Source organism: Chelonia mydas, chromosome 2, assembly GCF_015237465.2.
Source record: "Chelonia mydas isolate rCheMyd1 chromosome 2, rCheMyd1.pri.v2, whole genome shotgun sequence".
NCBI classification, from domain to species: domain Eukaryota; kingdom Metazoa; phylum Chordata; order Testudines; family Cheloniidae; genus Chelonia; species Chelonia mydas.
This window is the reverse complement of record NC_057850.1, coordinates 240,095,295-240,112,882: the sequence shown is the minus strand read 5'-3', so window position 1 is coordinate 240,112,882 and position 17,588 is coordinate 240,095,295. Positions and strand designations below refer to the sequence as shown.

Genomic DNA, 17,588 nt, shown 5'->3' with positions numbered 1-17,588 from the left:
AGTTTCAGATACAGGTTGGCTGAAAACAGTTTACATTAAAGATGGTTAACCTGAAACAGCTGAGCTAGGTCAGTGTAAATAATAATATCAATAATCCTGAGATACCTGATTTAGAGTCATATACTGGAAAACACGTCTACATGGGTCTTTGAAAGAAGTGGATGTAAATGCGCTCTCATCTGATTGTGACAGTGTGGGTGCTGCATGCTTTCAAGCAGTGAACATTCCCTGCTCCCCTTGACTTTGTGGTACTGTACAGGATCAGGTCCTGTGACATGAAGTTTGAACCCACGTTATAAAACCTGTAGCCTTTTGCTAACTTGGATGGAAAAACTTCTAAAGAGCACTTTAATTTTCTATATTTAGTCCACTGCCTGTTTAGACTGCTTGCGGATTTCCAGATGTCTGCTCACCTCCACAATCATTTTCACTGTAGGTAATGTTGTTGCAATGTTCTGTGGATGTGGAGGTCGAACAGTTATTGGCACACAGCCTGCATACAGGCAACCATAAAATGCTGCAATCAGGTCTATTCCTGCATGAAGAACAAAACAAAAATCCTCACCTGAAAATCAAATAATTTAATCACAGACACCCATGTCAGCATAAATACTACTTTGAAGTAACCTAGAAGGTTAAATGAGCAACTAAGCTCTTTAACAGACTTCTCTTTCAGTCCCTTGTCAGTATTTGCTAAGCTTCACTGATCACTATCACTTCTGCTGTTCTTTTACGCATGAAATACCAAAGAAGGCCCAAAAGTTTAAACTACATGTCATCACTCAAATGAACTGCTCAGTTTTATTATCACCAATTTATCAGTGAAGAAGCTTAATTACTATTGATTAAATAGGCTATCCAATTTAAATTTACACACAAAACAGCATTTTAAAGGAGAATTTCAACACAAAGAACAAAGAGGATTTGTGTTCTTCACTGCTCCTGTGTGCTTAAGGAGAGCCTCAAAATTTTGTTTTAAAATTACTTTCTGCTTCCTTCCCACCCTATTTTACCTTAGACACAGTGGTGCAAGTAGGGTGGTACAGTCTGGTATGCCATACCATTAAGATATTTATTCCCAGTAAGCTGTACTGGAAAGACAGAGGAGCAGAACGTGGGGCTGCCGGATGGCCCCATGCCAGCAGCTCCTTCATTGTGGCTGGACCACCCCCAGCCCTTCCATGCAGCTGCGTCTCCTGTCTGGGGACTGTACAGCCCCGCTGGAGGACAGGGCTGGGGCAGGGGCGGGGCTGAGGGCAGTACCGATACAGCCGTGCTGGAGGAGCTGCCAGTGTAGGGCTCTGGCTCCTGGGAGTGGCGGGCCCCACATTCTGCTCCTTTTGCCACTGTGGTTCCGGGGAGCCCTGCGGTTCAGAAGTCTGTATCTGGCGCAGCGGGAGGACAGAGCCCCATCCCCTCCCACCTAGTAACGTGGGATGGGGAGGGGACAGAGAGAGTGCGGGGACCCTGGGCTGGGGATGGGGAGGAGTGACATGGGGAGTCAAGTGGGGAGGTCACGTGTCCCCCCTTTAGCTGGTGCCTCCCTTTTGTGTTCCTCCCATGAATCACCTATGCATAGCGTACCGGTAAGAAATAAATTCTACTTGCACCACTGCTTAGACATATGGCTGTGACTTATTTTTCCAAAGTCCTCCAACAAAAACAGTGAAGTCAGAATTTTTAGGGTCCCCACGGTACAATACATGCAAGTTCTTTACCTGGTGGGTAGACCAAAGCCACATGGTCTCCATCTTGTAAGTGTCCCCTTTCCATCAGCATGACTGCTATCTTCTCTGCTCGTTTATGTAGCTGGGCACAGGTTAGGGAGTTGGCTATTGTTCCCTGCATATTGAAATAAGTTAGTGTCAGAAGAACAGGTTGTAGGCTGAGTTCTGGTATTCCTTCCCCAACTGATAAATTACCAATTGAAGGCTTTTCTTCAGGATGTTTTAAAAAAAAAAAAGAAAAAAAAAAAAGAGAGAGTGTCAATAGCCACATAGTTTAACTAGGAAAACCTTCCGTCTCATACCAAACTGCAACTGGAAAAAATTAAAGGAATTTTGTCAGGATATGAATACGTCCCACCCCCAATCGCCATACGCTCCACCCAAAGCAATGATTTAATCACTCACCTTAATGATATATCAGTTACCATGTAATATCATGACCATATAATCAGCACTACTTCCCTTTGTTATACCTGCTCTGTTCCCACATGCAGGGAGTAAAGCGCATTTTTACAAGAATTCTGCAGTAGTCTGATGAGTAAGGTTACGTCTACACTGGAGAAAAAACATCCACAGCAGCAAGTCTCAGAGCCTGAGTCAACTGACTTAGGCCCACAGGGCTCACGCTACAGGGCTAAAAATAGTAGCTCAATCATTCTGCTCGGTCTGGAGCCTGGGCTCTGAAACGTGGTGAAGGGAGAGGTAGGCTCAGAGCCCTGGCTCGAGCCTGAGCAGGAATGTCTACTCTGCTATTTTTAGCCCTATAGCACGATCCTGGGCTCTGAGAGGTGCTTTTTTTTCCGTTTGTTTGGGTTTTTTTTTGCAGTGTACACATAACCAGAGTCTGAGAAGAGTATTCCTGTAAACTTAACTTCACTGTCTGCACACTGGAATGAAGCCAGATGGCACATCAGAAGGACTTATTAGAAGATGAGACACAAGCCAGAAGGGAAGAAAACACATGTGAGGGGGAAGAGATAAGTTAGGAACAAAGATGCACATGCATATAAACCAAATAGGAAAGAATGTTATTTATTTGCACATGGTTGACCGACTAGGCATGTGGGATGGGAGGAAAGATAGCTCAGGAAGAGTTAATAGGCTATGCAGCCTCTCACCTGAACAACTGACCTATTCTTATAGAAGTTAACTTTGCGTCAGTACTGACATGGGGCTATCAGACTGTAGTGGTCTACAATGGCTGAGTTTTCTGGTCTTGGCATAGCCCCAATAGGTCTATATCACAAAAATGACCACCACAATGCATACCCTTGCTGGCAGTCTCAGCAGAGAAGCCTAACAGTGAGCGAGAAAAGAGACTGAACTTCCCTAGAGGTGGTCTCTCTGGGCCTGGGCTGAGATAAATTGATGAGGCAGCATGGGGAAGGCCTGCACTGCTACTGTCCGTGCTGTGCCTGTTCTTTGGAGAAGGAGGATTTCAGTTTCCTCTCATATGTGGCCCCTTTCACAAGCACTAACTTCACTTAAAAACCAGAGAAGCTGAAGAAATTGAAAAGAAGAAGAAAAAAAAGAGTGGTAAGGAAACATTTACATTTCAGGCTTCTACTGGGTTATAAGATAGACAATGAGTCAAAAAATGACCTGTAAAAATATCCTTCCAGGGTCCTTATTATGAAGGAAAGCAACAGGGGGCTCTATTTCAAGAAGAGTTAAGGGAATACATGCATTTTGCTTGATTGCTAAGAAATGAATTATTATTCACCATAACCATCTCGCACACAACCACAATATTTATTTACTTCCAGAAATTTAAAACAAATGTTACAGAGACAAGGTAGTGTAAACTGAGCAGATTTAAAAATTTAACAGAGCAATCGAGGTTCACAATTCAATTGATTTCACATGGAAGGAATGATGAATTATTTTATCATCATCAAATTCATTTTCCTCACTGTGTTTCCTACCGGCTGGTTGCTCTTCCTACTGTTTTCCCAAGACAGGCAGAGCATGTTACTTAAGGTCTGACTTCAATATTCTGATTTAGTCAGTGTGGGGGAATGTGGTCATCAGAACCAGTCTCTCTCAACCATGATGTACTTGTTTCTTAGGGCTGGTCTCCACTACAGGGAGATCAACACTGCTGCAATCGATGCAGCAGGGATCGATTAAGCGGGTCTGGTGAAGACCCACTAAATTGATGGCAGAGCGCTCTCCGGTCAACCCCGATACTCCAGCTCCCCGAGAAGAGAAAGGGAAGTCAACTGGAGAGCGTCTCCTGTTGACTCAGTGCAATGAAGACACCGGGCTAAGTCAAGCTAAGCTACGTCGACTCCAGCTACGTTATTCACATAGCTGGAGTAGCGTAACTTAGATCAGCTTACCCCAGTAGTGAAGACAAGCCCTTACTCTCTGAAGATAAAACAGTAAACTCTCTCCAGGGTCAAATTCTGCCTGGGATGCACAGTGGTAGCTTGATCTCAGAAGCTTTCCATTTGCCATAGGTAACTAATTAAAGCTGCCTCACCATTTGCTGTAAAGTTGCAAATGGTGATGTAACACTAGCTAGTTATCTAAAGAAAAATAAGCAAGATTAAGGGTGATCACTCTAACCTTGAATGGCATTTTGATACCAATGTAATAGACAGGAGGGCACTTTGTAAACACGTAGGGCAGAGGTCTAGTATATCTAGTAATCACGTAATCTTCTAATCCTAGAAAAACTCTAATTTTATGCTATGGATTAATCAATAGTTCTGTGGCACAGAAGCATAAAATCTGGTTTTGATGACTACTTAAATGTTTTAAAATTAAACCATACTTATCTCAGAAGCATGCAGATTAATTTACTGGAGGTCCTGCACAGCCCTTGGAGTCCTGATCCATTTCCCTCTACATCTTCCCCTTCTCTGTTTTCCCTGGAAGGCCTAATCTCATACCCAATATTCACTATTTCAGCTAAGGAAGAATTTATAGTCTCTTAGGACAGTCAGAACGATTCCTTTAACTGAGCAGAAAGACTGTTGAGCAACATCAAGAACTGTGCCTCCCTCTGCTGGAATGTAAATATTCTGACTCGTCAACACTCGCGGCAACTGTGAATTCATGGGGTACGAATATACAAAGCTGGGTATGAAACAGAGCAGAGAGCACACATTTGATAATGACTTGAGATAATTTCCTGTTCCTCCCCCATAAGTGAGTAGTAAATACAGCAGCTAAACATTAATGCAAAAAGAAATATCTGAGGATTGAGCCACATACAGTCTTGGTGCAAGCTGATGCAGTGTGTCTCTCAGCATGCATTTCTCCACAAGGTAACTTGTTAAAGTAGTCATCTGAATTTCTTACCCTACAGTTAAGTAGCGTGTAAAGCACATGGTCAGGAGTGGTTTGAGCTCTCCACTGTAAAACTTCTGAGAGGAATAGGAACTAAAACAAAACAGAGTGATAATCATGATACTTTATGGATTTTTTTCTGAATTTTTTTAAAAATAGGAAGCAATTTCTTATTTCCACTTTATACACCCCATTCTTGCTTCTATTTTATATGTTCATACATCTACATCAGTAACCAGTAAATTGTTGAATTCTGTGAGCATCATTTATCATTAGGGTAACATGCTCTTGCTGAATTTTGCAGACCTGTTTAAAAGTCTAAGATTACTGTTTGAAGTGTAAAAGCAGCAAAGAGTCCTGTGGCACCTTATAGACTAACAGACGTATTGGAGCATATGCTTTTGTGGGTGAATACCCACTTGCATCCGATGAAGTGGGTATGCACCCATGAAAGCTTATGCTCCAATACATCTGTTAATCTATAAGGTGCCACAGGGCTCTTTGCCGCTTTTACAGATCCAAAATAACACGGCTACCCCTCTGATGTTTGAAGTGTGACTTACTTGTACTTTCAAAGCAATAAGTTGGTTCTGAATAGTATCTCTGGATCTAAGCCTGGCTCTGGTTTCATAGTTACTTCTAATGCTCCTCCTTCCCTAACTTACTTTGAAAAAACACTAATGTTTGTATGTTTGCCAGCTCACAATAATTACCTATTTTGTCCTATGACTGCAGAGGTGTTAACTGGCCACTTCATCTTGAATGGTCTCTTACAAAGAGGGTTCATTACATATGGTAAACAATCTGTTCCATCTTTTATTTAGCTGTGACACTCTTGAGTCCCTTTCCTAGTCCTAAAGAAGAGCTCTAAGCTACTCTCTCTTACCAACAGAAGTTGATCCAATAAAAGATATTACCTTATCCAACTTTAGGGAGACCAGATACCAAGTGTAAACAATTGGGACACGGGCGGAGAGGGGGAGGGGGGAGAGCAGGTGTAATAGGTGCCTATATAAGAAAAAGCCCCCAAAATCGGGACTGTCCCTATAAAATCGGGACATCTGGTCACCCTACCCAACTCGTCTCTCTAATAATTACTATCTCCACTGAGAAGACTAGAGTAGAAATGCAATACATTTAACAGAACTTAAACAAAAAAACTCAAGATCAAGAGCATGTCTACCAAACGAACTTTCTAGACTTCACTTGAAATAATAAAAACCAGTACAGGAGCACTTAGAAACACTAGAAAGTTAACACCTCACACAGTACATCGATCTAAACGAAGGTAGACACGTTAAAAAAATAATGTAGGGAATCCCTTCCTCATATCTATTCTAGAACTCAAATTTTTATTCCAACTAAGCCAACAAGTATGGGATAACAATACAAAAAAGTTATGCTATTATATTTGCAACAGTACAGATAGTGAATTTAAGTCACATACAAGATGTATTTGGAAAGATGTAACTTACCTTTCTGGCCTGATCATTGTCTTCTATCTGTCCCAGATCTCTGCCACTAGCCTGAGCAATTCTTTTTCCAGAGACCAGGTTCCCCACCATCACAGAGGCAGGGCCAATTTCTAGAATGTATTAGAAACATGCTAAATACAATAAAAATATTAGGCTTATAGTTCAGAATTCTCATTACCCCTTCTCTTGCAGCAGGTGAAGTTTTTCCCATTACCAACTTTAGTGAACAACATTTTGAGAATGTCCTAACAATTCAGTCCATGTTTAAGATATGTAAATTGTAAAAAGCAGAAAAGCAATGAAAACCATGACATTTCATGGATTTCTAAAGAGATCCATTGCTGAAGCAATAGATATACAGTTTTAAAATTATATATACACATTTTCAAACTATGGTCAATGGGCCAATTGTGGCCTGCAGAGATTTGGCCACTCTATATTTTTAGCTCCCCCCTTCCCCTTTATTTTCAGCTAGTAAGCTGCACTAGAACAAACAAAAATGCATTAATATTTTTCTACTATTTCTTTTCCATATAAGCAGGTGTTGTAGGTGTTTGTAAGTGATCAGGACTGGGAGGGTAGATGGTTCACACTCTGAAAGTATTTGAGAACCCTTGATTCAATACATTGAATAGACTGGAGAAAGTGAAGTCAAGTTTACAAGAAAGGAACATATCACCACTAACATTTAACATACAAGCTGGCCTTTACGGACGTTATGCCAACTCTTGCAAATTGGAGACTATATACTTCTAATAAATGTTGCCATTGCAGTTACCAACATAGTAGTATTTTCACTTTGTGCTTTTAGGTGTTTGCTGATTGCTAATGAAGCATCAGTGTCAAGCTTATACCAGGGCAAAGAAGCCCAAAACTTTGTCCAAAGAAAGAGCCACAAAAAACATACTGATGCTCATGTTGGAATATGCACTGTGGTTCTTAGTTATTCTGCATGAAAAACAAAAGCAAAATACCCCAGAGATCTCCTCTCTTCCTGGCCTCCCCTTACCATCCACTGAGGCTGAACACATCACATCCAGACAAAACCCTCAGTTCAGGAACACACAGTATTTAACTTATCTGGGATGTGGCCTGCCAGATGGAATTTTACAGCTAGCTGGCATCTCCTATTACTATCATTACCTTGACAAGCCACTATCAGTCTCTAACATTTCATTTTTATAATGCCTTTCAAGGCTCGATTATTTTCTTTGTGTTCTCAAGCATTTGTCCAAGAGTGGTAAATTAGAAAAACAAGGGAACTGTTATTGTAAATATGCTCTGAGTTCTATAATGGACGACACCTAAGCTTCTGACACTGAAGGAGAGAGCATTTCAGATTCCATGGTATTTTGTTTGTGCAAAATCACTAGTGCTTAGTAACTAGTAGGTGGCCAAACTAGAGCCACAGATTCAGACACCCCTCCAACTATGTGAGTTCAAAAGCTGGATTCAAATTCAATTTTGCAGTGAGGGCACATCCCTGCTAGTGAGGTGACTGGTTACTGGGCTTGAGTCAACAGACTGAGTTATTCAACCCAAAGTCTTTCTATATTTCTTATTGCAGTCTGTTATAGAGCCATGTTCAATCGAAGTATTTTTAGGAGGGTGAAGCTGTTCACAGTTCAAATTATGCAACTGAATCTATAAGGGGGTGAGCCCCCTTAGCTCCTATTGATATTACCGCATAGAACATCACAAACATAGACTATGAATAGCTTATACCACTTCTCAGCTTACCTGGCTGTTTTTGTCGTGGTTTAGGCAGGTTTGTTACACAGGTGTGAGGGCACATCAATACGTTACAGGGATGCAATGAGCCTTCCAAAAACAGTTGTTTGGTTTCTGATAAGTGTATGCCACCTAAAGGGGTCTTAGGGAGCGTGTTTGCTGGTACCAGTGCTAAGCAGTAAACACCCACTTGATGGATACTGTCAATAGCCTAGAAAAATTCAAGAAGCTGAAATTAATGAAGAAAGGCTAATCACTGTACTTATTAGCACTACAGTATTCATTTGGCTCTCTAAACTGGTGCAGAAGACAACCTAGCAATTACCTGCCACTGTAAACACACTCTTCAGCAATATCAGAGGAGGAGAGGTGCTCTTCACTGAGTGCATATGAAAGAAAATGTACTTCACTAATGTTTGTTATAACCATTTAAAAACGTGGATCTCTAAAAAAAAAAACAACCCCCAACATAAATAGATGAACATCAATTAAAGACCCTGGTAATTTCATATAGGTTTGGGCTGATGTGCCTGGCTCTCTCCATAACCATGTTCTAGCAGTAATTCACTGCAGGAGATCTACTAACTAAAGCACAGGCAGACACAGTTCACCGGCAAATCTGATTTTAATTTGTGTGTGCTTTTAATGTTATTGTTAAAAGGGACACTATCAACTTAAAATCTGATCAACTTCAGAAGGATTGAAAAGCAGTGTCATGTGCCACTCCTGCCTCTGAACTTCCCTGTTAATTTGTGGAGTTTAAATCAAAAGGGAAAAAAAGATTGTTAAAGATTTTCTCTCTCCCTGATCACTACATGAAATGATCCTCAAACAAGAAGGGAAACTGACAGAGTATACTGGGGAAACTATGAGACTGGCTCTCTACAAAGTGCTGTCAAATGCACAAGGCAAAACTGAAAAACAGAAGTATTCTCTTCTGTAACCTTTTACTTACAGTAACTTTAGGGATTGCTTGAAAAAACAGTAAATACATATTTTTCAGAGAAAAGTGTGATTAAAGTTTACTGCATCCCTTTAAAATCAGTTAGGAAGTTTTGGCTCGTTGTGTTATCCATTTAGATATCTTCGGGGATGAGATGGTCTAGCCCTTGGAACAGGTGGCTACAGTCAGGAATAACTGAAAAGAAACAGTCTGAATGGATTTATTTGGATGATGTAGTAAAGTACGGCTCTGGAAATATCTAGTGTATATGATGACTTCTTTTCCAACAAAGAGATGGATTTTAGGAAGGAGACAAGCAAACTGATCAGTTCAGATGAAACATGGCTATTACTCAACACCACTTTATCCCTCTGAAACATTGTATACGGATGAAGAAAAGGAGTACTTGTGGCACCTTAGAGACTAACCAATTTATTTAAGCATAAGCTTTCGTGAGCTACAGCTCACTTCATTGGAGTAGCTGTAGCTCACGAAAGCTTATGCTCAAATAAACTGGTTAGTCTCTAAGGTGCCACAAGTACTTCTTTTTGCGAATACAGACTAACACGGCTGTTACTTTGAAACCTGTATATGGATGGTCGGCCATAAATATTGATAGCTCCCTTGCTCTCTTGGCTGAAGAGATAGCAAGATAAAGAGAGAGGAGCCCTCTGTAAGGGGTTTGAAAAGTGTCCTCATGAGTCTTGAGGGTGTTGCGGCCTCAGGTAGGAGCAGGTTCTATGACTGGTGGGTAAGTCCCTGTCCATGGTATTTAACTAGCCAATGTACAGGTCATCAGGTGCAGGGACTTGGGGTCTGGATGGAATATCTGGCAATGATGCTGTGAGATCAGGTCTGGGCAGTCAGAGCTGGATTGATATCAGAATGAACATCTGCAGCAGGTCTGTCAGGCAAAGCTGCCTGGGCCACTACAGAACCATGAGAGTGATCTTTATTTTGGAAATCATTCTGGAGGATCTGCGGAAAGACAAGTTGGGCCTGGACTCCACTGCAGAAGGAAATGTACCCTAGCTCATGCCCCCTCTGGAACAGAAATTGACATCTGGCTTTGCTTTGGGTAGCAAACAGGTCTGTTATGGGAACCCTCTCCCTTCGCCAATGATGGAACATAAGCTCTATGATGGATCTTTGCAGGGGCTACTTGTGATTGGTCATGGCTTGTCTGCTTAGGAAGTCCACCTGCTCATTGCTGACTCCCAGAAGACAAAGAACCACTGGGATTATCCTCTGTTGGTGGCACATGTCCAGAGCTTGACAGCTTCCTAAGAGATGGGAGACAAGCGTGTGCCTCCTTGCTTGTTGGTGCAGTGCATTGGTGTAGCTGTTGTACGTAATGATCTGCACAGTGGAATTTTGAAGAACAGGTCAGAAGGCCATGCAGGGTAGATCAATACTGAATGCATACAGGAAAGCACAGGAGAGGGATCTCTACTCTAAGCTAGCAAGGAGGAGTAAACTAGTGATGGCAAGAAATAGATCTCTTTTTGAATGGTGGTAATGTTGGGGGATATGGTGCCGGGGACAGTTTCAGTGCCAGTTGTCTCTTCAGCATAGGAAGCATTACCGGAAGTGATCCAGATTCATCCAGGGGGTCTCTGGAGGACCTTGCTGGGCATACCAGTACTGAGATTGGTGCTGAGTCTCTCATTCCCTGTGCCGTTCCAGGTCTGATGCTCCATCCTTCAAGGAGTGATTCTGTGTTCTCCTTCCAGGGCTTCCCTTCACGTCTGGAGCTATATCTGGGTTCCACCCTGCTCTGAGTGAGCTTCGCCTTTATATACAGGCAGAGGTGCCGACTTTACTGCCTGGGATGGTGATGCTGCAAATGCTGGAGCAGTCGGAAACAAGGCTCTCGGTGCAGATGGTGTTACAGTTTCCAGTGCCAAGGATTTCACTGATGTGGAGGTGGCTGGTGTCAAAGTCAGGAGTGTTGGCTCTGCCAGTGCTCTCTTTACCTTTTTCCCAGTGCTTGATATCAGTGTATGATCTGTGCTTCAGGGAATACTAGCTGATGCCACCGTAGCTATCACCTCTGGTCTGAAGTGACTTGCGTGGACTGCTGTAGCAGATACAGTTTGAGCTGAGAGTCTGGATTTTTGGGTCCTGGATCCAGAGGATTTGCACACAGAGCACCTGTCCTGGTTCTCCACTAGGCAGAAATGAAATAAACTATGTCCATCCTTGAAAGGGATCAGTCTGGCACAGGATAGGCAGGATTTAAAGCCCTGAAGATTTGGAGTCCACCATGAGAGTTGGCATGAAGCACCTCGCCATTCTGTTCAGGGGTGTACAGGGGAGGTCTCAGTCTAGTCATAGAAGATGAAGATTTCTTCAAATTTTATGAAAAGAACAGTTTTTAAGCCTCCAAGGAGAGTAATGGGTTGGATACTTGCTAGATTCCCACTTGCTGCCACCAGTGATAAGAGAAACTAGATGGAGGGTTGTGGCTGCTCTGCCCTTCCTGACCTCACAGGGGAACACGAGGAGGCACAGAGTACAGGAATGGCTCTGATGAACACTGGTATTCAAAAGATTTCTATCAGATGGGCCTACAGTGAAATCCACATCCCCACTCAAAGAAGCATGTCCGATTACAATCTTCATTGTGTTGAAAGATCAATAAAGGGAATATAAAATTGAAGCAGCAAATTTCAGAATTACTATAGGAACATTACCTGGAGAACTCTGCTCATCCACTGAAAACTGTCTTCCTCTGTGGAATCCGGCCTTTGCTCAGCAACAATAACTATCCTCTCATCATGAAGGACACTCACTGAAAACACTGCTATTCTGCAAAACACAAAAAGAAAAGGGTATTGGGTAAGAACAGTGACTGCAGAAAAGGCAATTTCATTCTGGAAGAGAATGTTTTGTAACTTATTTGTTAATTATTTGTATTATTCAGAAGAACGCTGCTTCAGCTACCAAATTCTTCTAGTGAAAATTGTAACATGAAACCCTAATGTAATTATTAAACTTCAGTAGCTTTGGAAGAAAGATATTACAAGAGCTGTAAAACCAATAGGTTTTTTTTTAAAGGGGGGTTACAAGTAGCCCTTGTTTCAGTAGCCTTCATCTTTTCAAAACTAAAATTTGTAATTTCACACAAACAAGAAGCATGCAATTATTTAGGAACCTAGAAATGCAGCAATGTTTGAATGCACTGCAAGCTAATGCTTAAAAAACATTAGCTTAGATCACTGGGGATGATCCCAATAACCCCTTACGCACTTTAAAATTATCATAGAATCATAGAAGATTAGGGTTGGAAGAGACCTCAGGAGTTCATCTAGTCCAACCCCCTGCTCAAAGCAGGACCAACCCCAACTAAATCATCCCAGCCAGGGCTTTGTAAAGCCAGGCCTTAAAAACCTCTCAGGATGGAGATTCCACCACTTCCCTGGGTTACCCATTCCAGTGTTTCACCAGTCTCCTAGTGAAATAGTTTTTCCTTATATCCAACCTAGACCTCCCCGACTGCAAATTGAGACCATTGCTCCTTGTTCTCTCAGGATTATGACTATCCTTTTTAGAAGGTGACCTACAAAGGCTTGTATCTGGTGATCTTGGAGGACTCTACAGCCTTCTCTACACAATGAAATTCTGCACAAGTTTCCACCGTTGCCAACACTAGTGCAGCTCCACTGATGTAAGCAATATTCGGAAGTTTAGCATGGATGGGTCAGGGCTGCCACAGGCATTTTTAAATGCTGGACCAATTAGACCTGCTTTAAGCAAAACAAAGATCTCAATTTACAAAGAAAAAAAAGTGAAGCAAACCTTCCCCTGTAGACAAACTTCATTGGTTCTACAGCCAGGGCTGTTGCTACAATGTCATCAGCATTATGTCTTCTTCCACTGACCACCATTAGACCATCCATTTTGCCCACAACGAAGACAAGCCCTCCTGGTCCAATAAATCCTAGTAATCCTGTCCTTATAAAAGGGTATTCACTTATTGGAGCTCCTGAACTGGTCATAGGAAACACCTGTAAGACATACCAAAATACCGTTAGGAGAACCTAATCCCCAGTGCTACTAGCCCCGTGGGCTTCCCTGGGAATGAGGAGTGCTCACTCCACTCTGGACCCGGACCTCTCCACCTGTTGTGATGAACACTTGTAACAAATATATTTAGGATACACCCGTTCCATAGCTTCAGTTGCACAACTTGGATTCTATGTTGTAAATTATTTAACAGTAATGGATAAAATATATTTGAGTGGGAAGGAAATAAATTTAGGTCCAAAATGCAGGGCAGTTAAGAAAAAATAATAAAAATATCACTGGAAATGTCCTTTTCCATTAAAGGAATATTCTTCAGAAAAAAAACAAGTCATCAGAACAAGTCCAGCCATTTTAATATACTGTAGACACCTGTCAATTTTATGTAAGTTGAATAAATTATGTTCCCTTGGTATCTTCAGGAATGCCTTTATTTCCCTAATGACTACAGCAAATGCCATAAAAATTGCAGGTAATGAGTATTTGTAAATGCAAGTTCTTAAATTATCTAAGGCAATCACAAGCTGAGGGCCACCATTGTGAGTTTTCAATAAAAGTCAAAGTTTCTGTATTTTGTCCTTTGAGGCTCAGATAACAGAAAAAAAAAAAAGGTCAAATTCTGCCCTCTGATGCACATGGATGACTTTCTGAAGAAAGAATAAGTGCTCACTCAGAAATCATAGTTAGGCCTGAAAGCAGATAATTGACTCTTGACTTGCTCTCACATGAAAGGACATTCTTAAAAAAGAAAAGCATCTTAAGTGACTCAGCCAAGGTTCTTAAGCATGTGAGTAGCCCATTAAGTCAATGGGCTATTTATATGCTTAACTTTACACACATGCTTAATTAGGGCCTCAGTTACTACCAACTGGATATTACCAGTTATGACGGATTTTATGAATGCTATTAAATTCTAGCTCCAAAATTAGTCTAAGTACATTTCTGTCTTGGAAACCTGTCAAATATTGGATTACCAGTCACACTGGCTATCACTAATTGCTCTTTCAGCAAGGCAAAAAGTGATTCTAAAAATTCCAAACCAGTGCAGAATAGCAAGATTCCTGGCTTCCATGGATAGACTGAGAACCGTCATTCCAACCCCTAGCCCCTGTTATTTATTCAGGGTACAGTACTTGTGACACTCAGAACTGTGTACTGATGAGGAATGTTGAAACTGTCATTATGCAGGAAAAAAATTAACTCTGTTTAGACTTCACAAATGATAAGATTAGAAAAAGCATTTGGTTAAGGAACAAATACATTTACACTAATTTCCTCTCTCTCCTCCACCCCACACACTGATTAAGGAAAGAAAAAAACAAAAATTTAAATAAGGAATATCTCCGTTCAGTTTTTCTCTGCACTTCAGTGACTTGTTTAGCCTTTTCATATAACTTCAATTAAGGTTCAACAAGAACAGAACTAGACAGCTGCTACAAAGTTATCAAATTAGCAATCATCATTGAAATGCAAAGTTCAGAAACACAGGCAGAATTAAGAAATTCAAAGAATTACACGTCAGTTGTTTTAAAAACAAAAGCCATATTCAATTCATTAGGAAAAGGCAATCTTGTAAAATCATGTTTCTGGCTTTTTCAGATCTCTCCTCAAAAAACATATTTCTGCTAGGATGCCTACAATAGATCAGTCATCTAATGTTGGCTAGACTGTGGGATTGGTGAAGACAGCTTTTAAAATCTAAATTCTTAGCAGTTTTCAAGTGTTTGGAACCATCAAGTTGGGCATATAGATACCCTTAACAACTGCATGTCCTCCTTCCTACTTTCCTGCTATAGTTTGTTACACATACTAGCACAGGGGTTCTCAAACTGGGGGTCAGGACCCCTCCAGGGGTCGCAAGGTTATTACATGGGGGATTGCGAGCTGTCAGCCTCCACCCCAAATCCCGCTTTGCCTCCAGCATTTATAATGGTGTTAAATATATTTAAAAGTGTTTTTAATTTGTAAGGGGGGGGTCCAGACAGAGGCTTGCTATGTGAAAGGGGTCACCAGTACAAAAGTTTGAGAACCACTGTACTAGTACCTTGTTTCAAACAGAGAACAACCTCTCAGGGTGGGGCCCATGCCTTTCTAAAGGTTTGAACAGAACTTAATGAAATGGGGCCCCAAAACAGATTTTATTGCTTGTGATTATTACCTAGTATTACAGATTGTATTGCTAGTAATTAGTAATAGCATTATTAGTATTACCACACCCTCCAAACAGTCTTCTCAACTTTGAAGAGTTAAGAGGATTTTGTTGTGCACCTTCATTCTGACTCACCTCAAAAGTGTTCTTGGTCATGCCTGAGAGTCCATAATATGATGTACCTGTTGCAATAGCACATACACAAAGTTCGCCTATTTCGTCTGTTCTACAGAGCTGAGGAATTCCATCTGGCCTCACTGCACACATTATAGCTAAAGAGAAAGCAAAAGACTTTCAAAAATATTATGGAAACAACAGAAGAAAGTCAGTGGTGGGGGAAGGCTGTGGGCTATAAACTTCAATGAATGAAGTATATGCAGACACTAATGCCAGACATACAAAACTGCTCATCCATTCAGACATTTTAACAACATTAAAGAGAATTTAATATTTAGACAAACAGTGGCAAGAACTTTATATAAAGACAGTCAGAAAAACAAAAACTTATTTTGGCCTGACTGACTCCTTGATTTTGCAACCAGGATAATATATTTACTGTGGTCAGTACAAAATACAATGTTTCGCTTTAGCTCCTGGATGATAATTATGCTATATCCAGTTGCCAGCAACAGACGTCAAGGTGACAAGGCCAGCTCTCAGCAAGTAGCGAGTAACACCCATGCAAGAGATCCAGTTATTTTGCCTATCAGACTAGCACTAGTAGTGTGTTGCTTTGTCAAGAATTACCAGAGTTTAGTCTCCCATCAGTTTTGTATTGCTAAGTTTTGTATAGCAGGAGCTAAGAGGAGGGGACCAACAAGTGAAAAAAAAATATTTACAGTGAGCAAAGGGAAGAAGGGAAAGAGAGAAGAAGAGAGCGCACATTGTGGGAGAGAGGAGAAGGAAAAATTGCAACGGTGAGAAAGTGTGCGCTTGCTGGAAGACACTCCGGTGCATTCTATCACTGCACCAAAGGTACTGCTGGAGTTCTGCCACTTCCAATCTTGGGCATAAAAGTAAGGCCAGGTATGCCTCTTAGCAGCAATCTCTGTAGTAGGAGTCTGTCATAAGCATAAGCCTTTGCGACTGGAAAGGGGCCAAGGTGACAGAGAGAAGGGAAACAGCCCAGAATGCCTTTATAAGTGCAAATGTAAAGTCTTGGATGCTTCTCCACTCACAGTGAGGATAATAAGAGAATCTGTATTATACCTTGTTTTGAATTAGATCAGAGTATATAATCAGACATAAACCGATATATCTATAAAATATTGTTATACTATGGCTGTCAGAAAAAAACCTTAACTTGCTTCAATTTTAAGATGTCCAACTGAAACTGAAAATTCATTTGGTGTATAATGTATAAGAAGTAGAGCTGTTGATTAATTGCAGTTAACTCACACAATTAACTTAAAAAAATTAACAGTGATTAAAAAAATTAATCCTGATTAATCGCACTGTTAAACAATAGAATACCAATTGAAATGTATTAAATATTTTTGGATGTTTTATTTTTGGATTGTTTTAAAAACAAAACAATGTAAAACTTTTGAGCCCACAAGTCCATTCAGTCCTACTTCTTGTTCAGCCAATCGCTAAGACAAACAAGTTTATTTACATTTACGGGTGATATTGCTGCCTGCTTCTTATTTACAATGTCACCTAAAAGTGAGAACAGGCATTTGCATCTCACTGTTATAGCCAGCGTTGCAAAGTATTTACGTGCCAGGTATGCTAAACATTCATATGCCCCTTCATGCTTCAGCCACCATTCTGGAGGACATGCTTCCATGCTGATGATATTTGTTAAAAAAATAATGCATTAATTAAATTTGTGACTGAACTTCTTGGGGGAGAACGGTATGTCTCCTGCTCTGTTTTACCTGAATTTTGCTATATATTTCCTGTTATAGCAGTCTCGGATGATGACTCAGCACATGTTTGATTTATGAACACTGTCACTGCAGATCTGACAAAACGCAAAGAAGGTATGAATGTGAGATTTCTAAAAATAGCTACAGCACTTGACCCAAGGTTTAAGAATCTGAAGAGCCTTCCAAAATCTGAGACGGATGAGGTGTGGAGCATGCTTTCAGAAGTCTTAAAAGAACAACATTTTGATGCAGAAACTACAGAACCCAAACCACCAAAAAAGAAAATCAACCTTCTGCGGATGGCATCTGACTCAGATGATGAAAATGAACATGAGTCGGTCCACTCTGCTTTGGATCGTTATCAAGCAG

General features: G+C 40.9%; 1 protein-coding gene across 11 annotated transcripts in view; it reads right to left on the bottom strand.

The window, feature by feature from the left end:
- The window catches only part of DIP2C (disco interacting protein 2 homolog C), a 486,518-nt gene that overhangs the window by 81,928 nt on the left and 387,002 nt on the right, over positions 1–17,588 (bottom strand). For all 11 annotated transcript variants that reach the window (XM_037891029.2, XM_043541506.1, XM_007054120.4 and 8 more), the window contains 8 exons: positions 15,484–15,620; positions 12,975–13,183; positions 11,870–11,984; positions 8,240–8,441; positions 6,500–6,609; positions 5,037–5,117; positions 1,719–1,842; positions 414–535 (listed from right to left, as the gene is read on the bottom strand). In XM_037891029.2, coding sequence (XP_037746957.1) covers positions 414–535; positions 1,719–1,842; positions 5,037–5,117; positions 6,500–6,609; positions 8,240–8,441; positions 11,870–11,984; positions 12,975–13,183; positions 15,484–15,620 — 1,100 coding nt within the window. The remainder of the gene's footprint in view (positions 1–413; positions 536–1,718; positions 1,843–5,036; positions 5,118–6,499; positions 6,610–8,239; positions 8,442–11,869; positions 11,985–12,974; positions 13,184–15,483; positions 15,621–17,588) is intronic.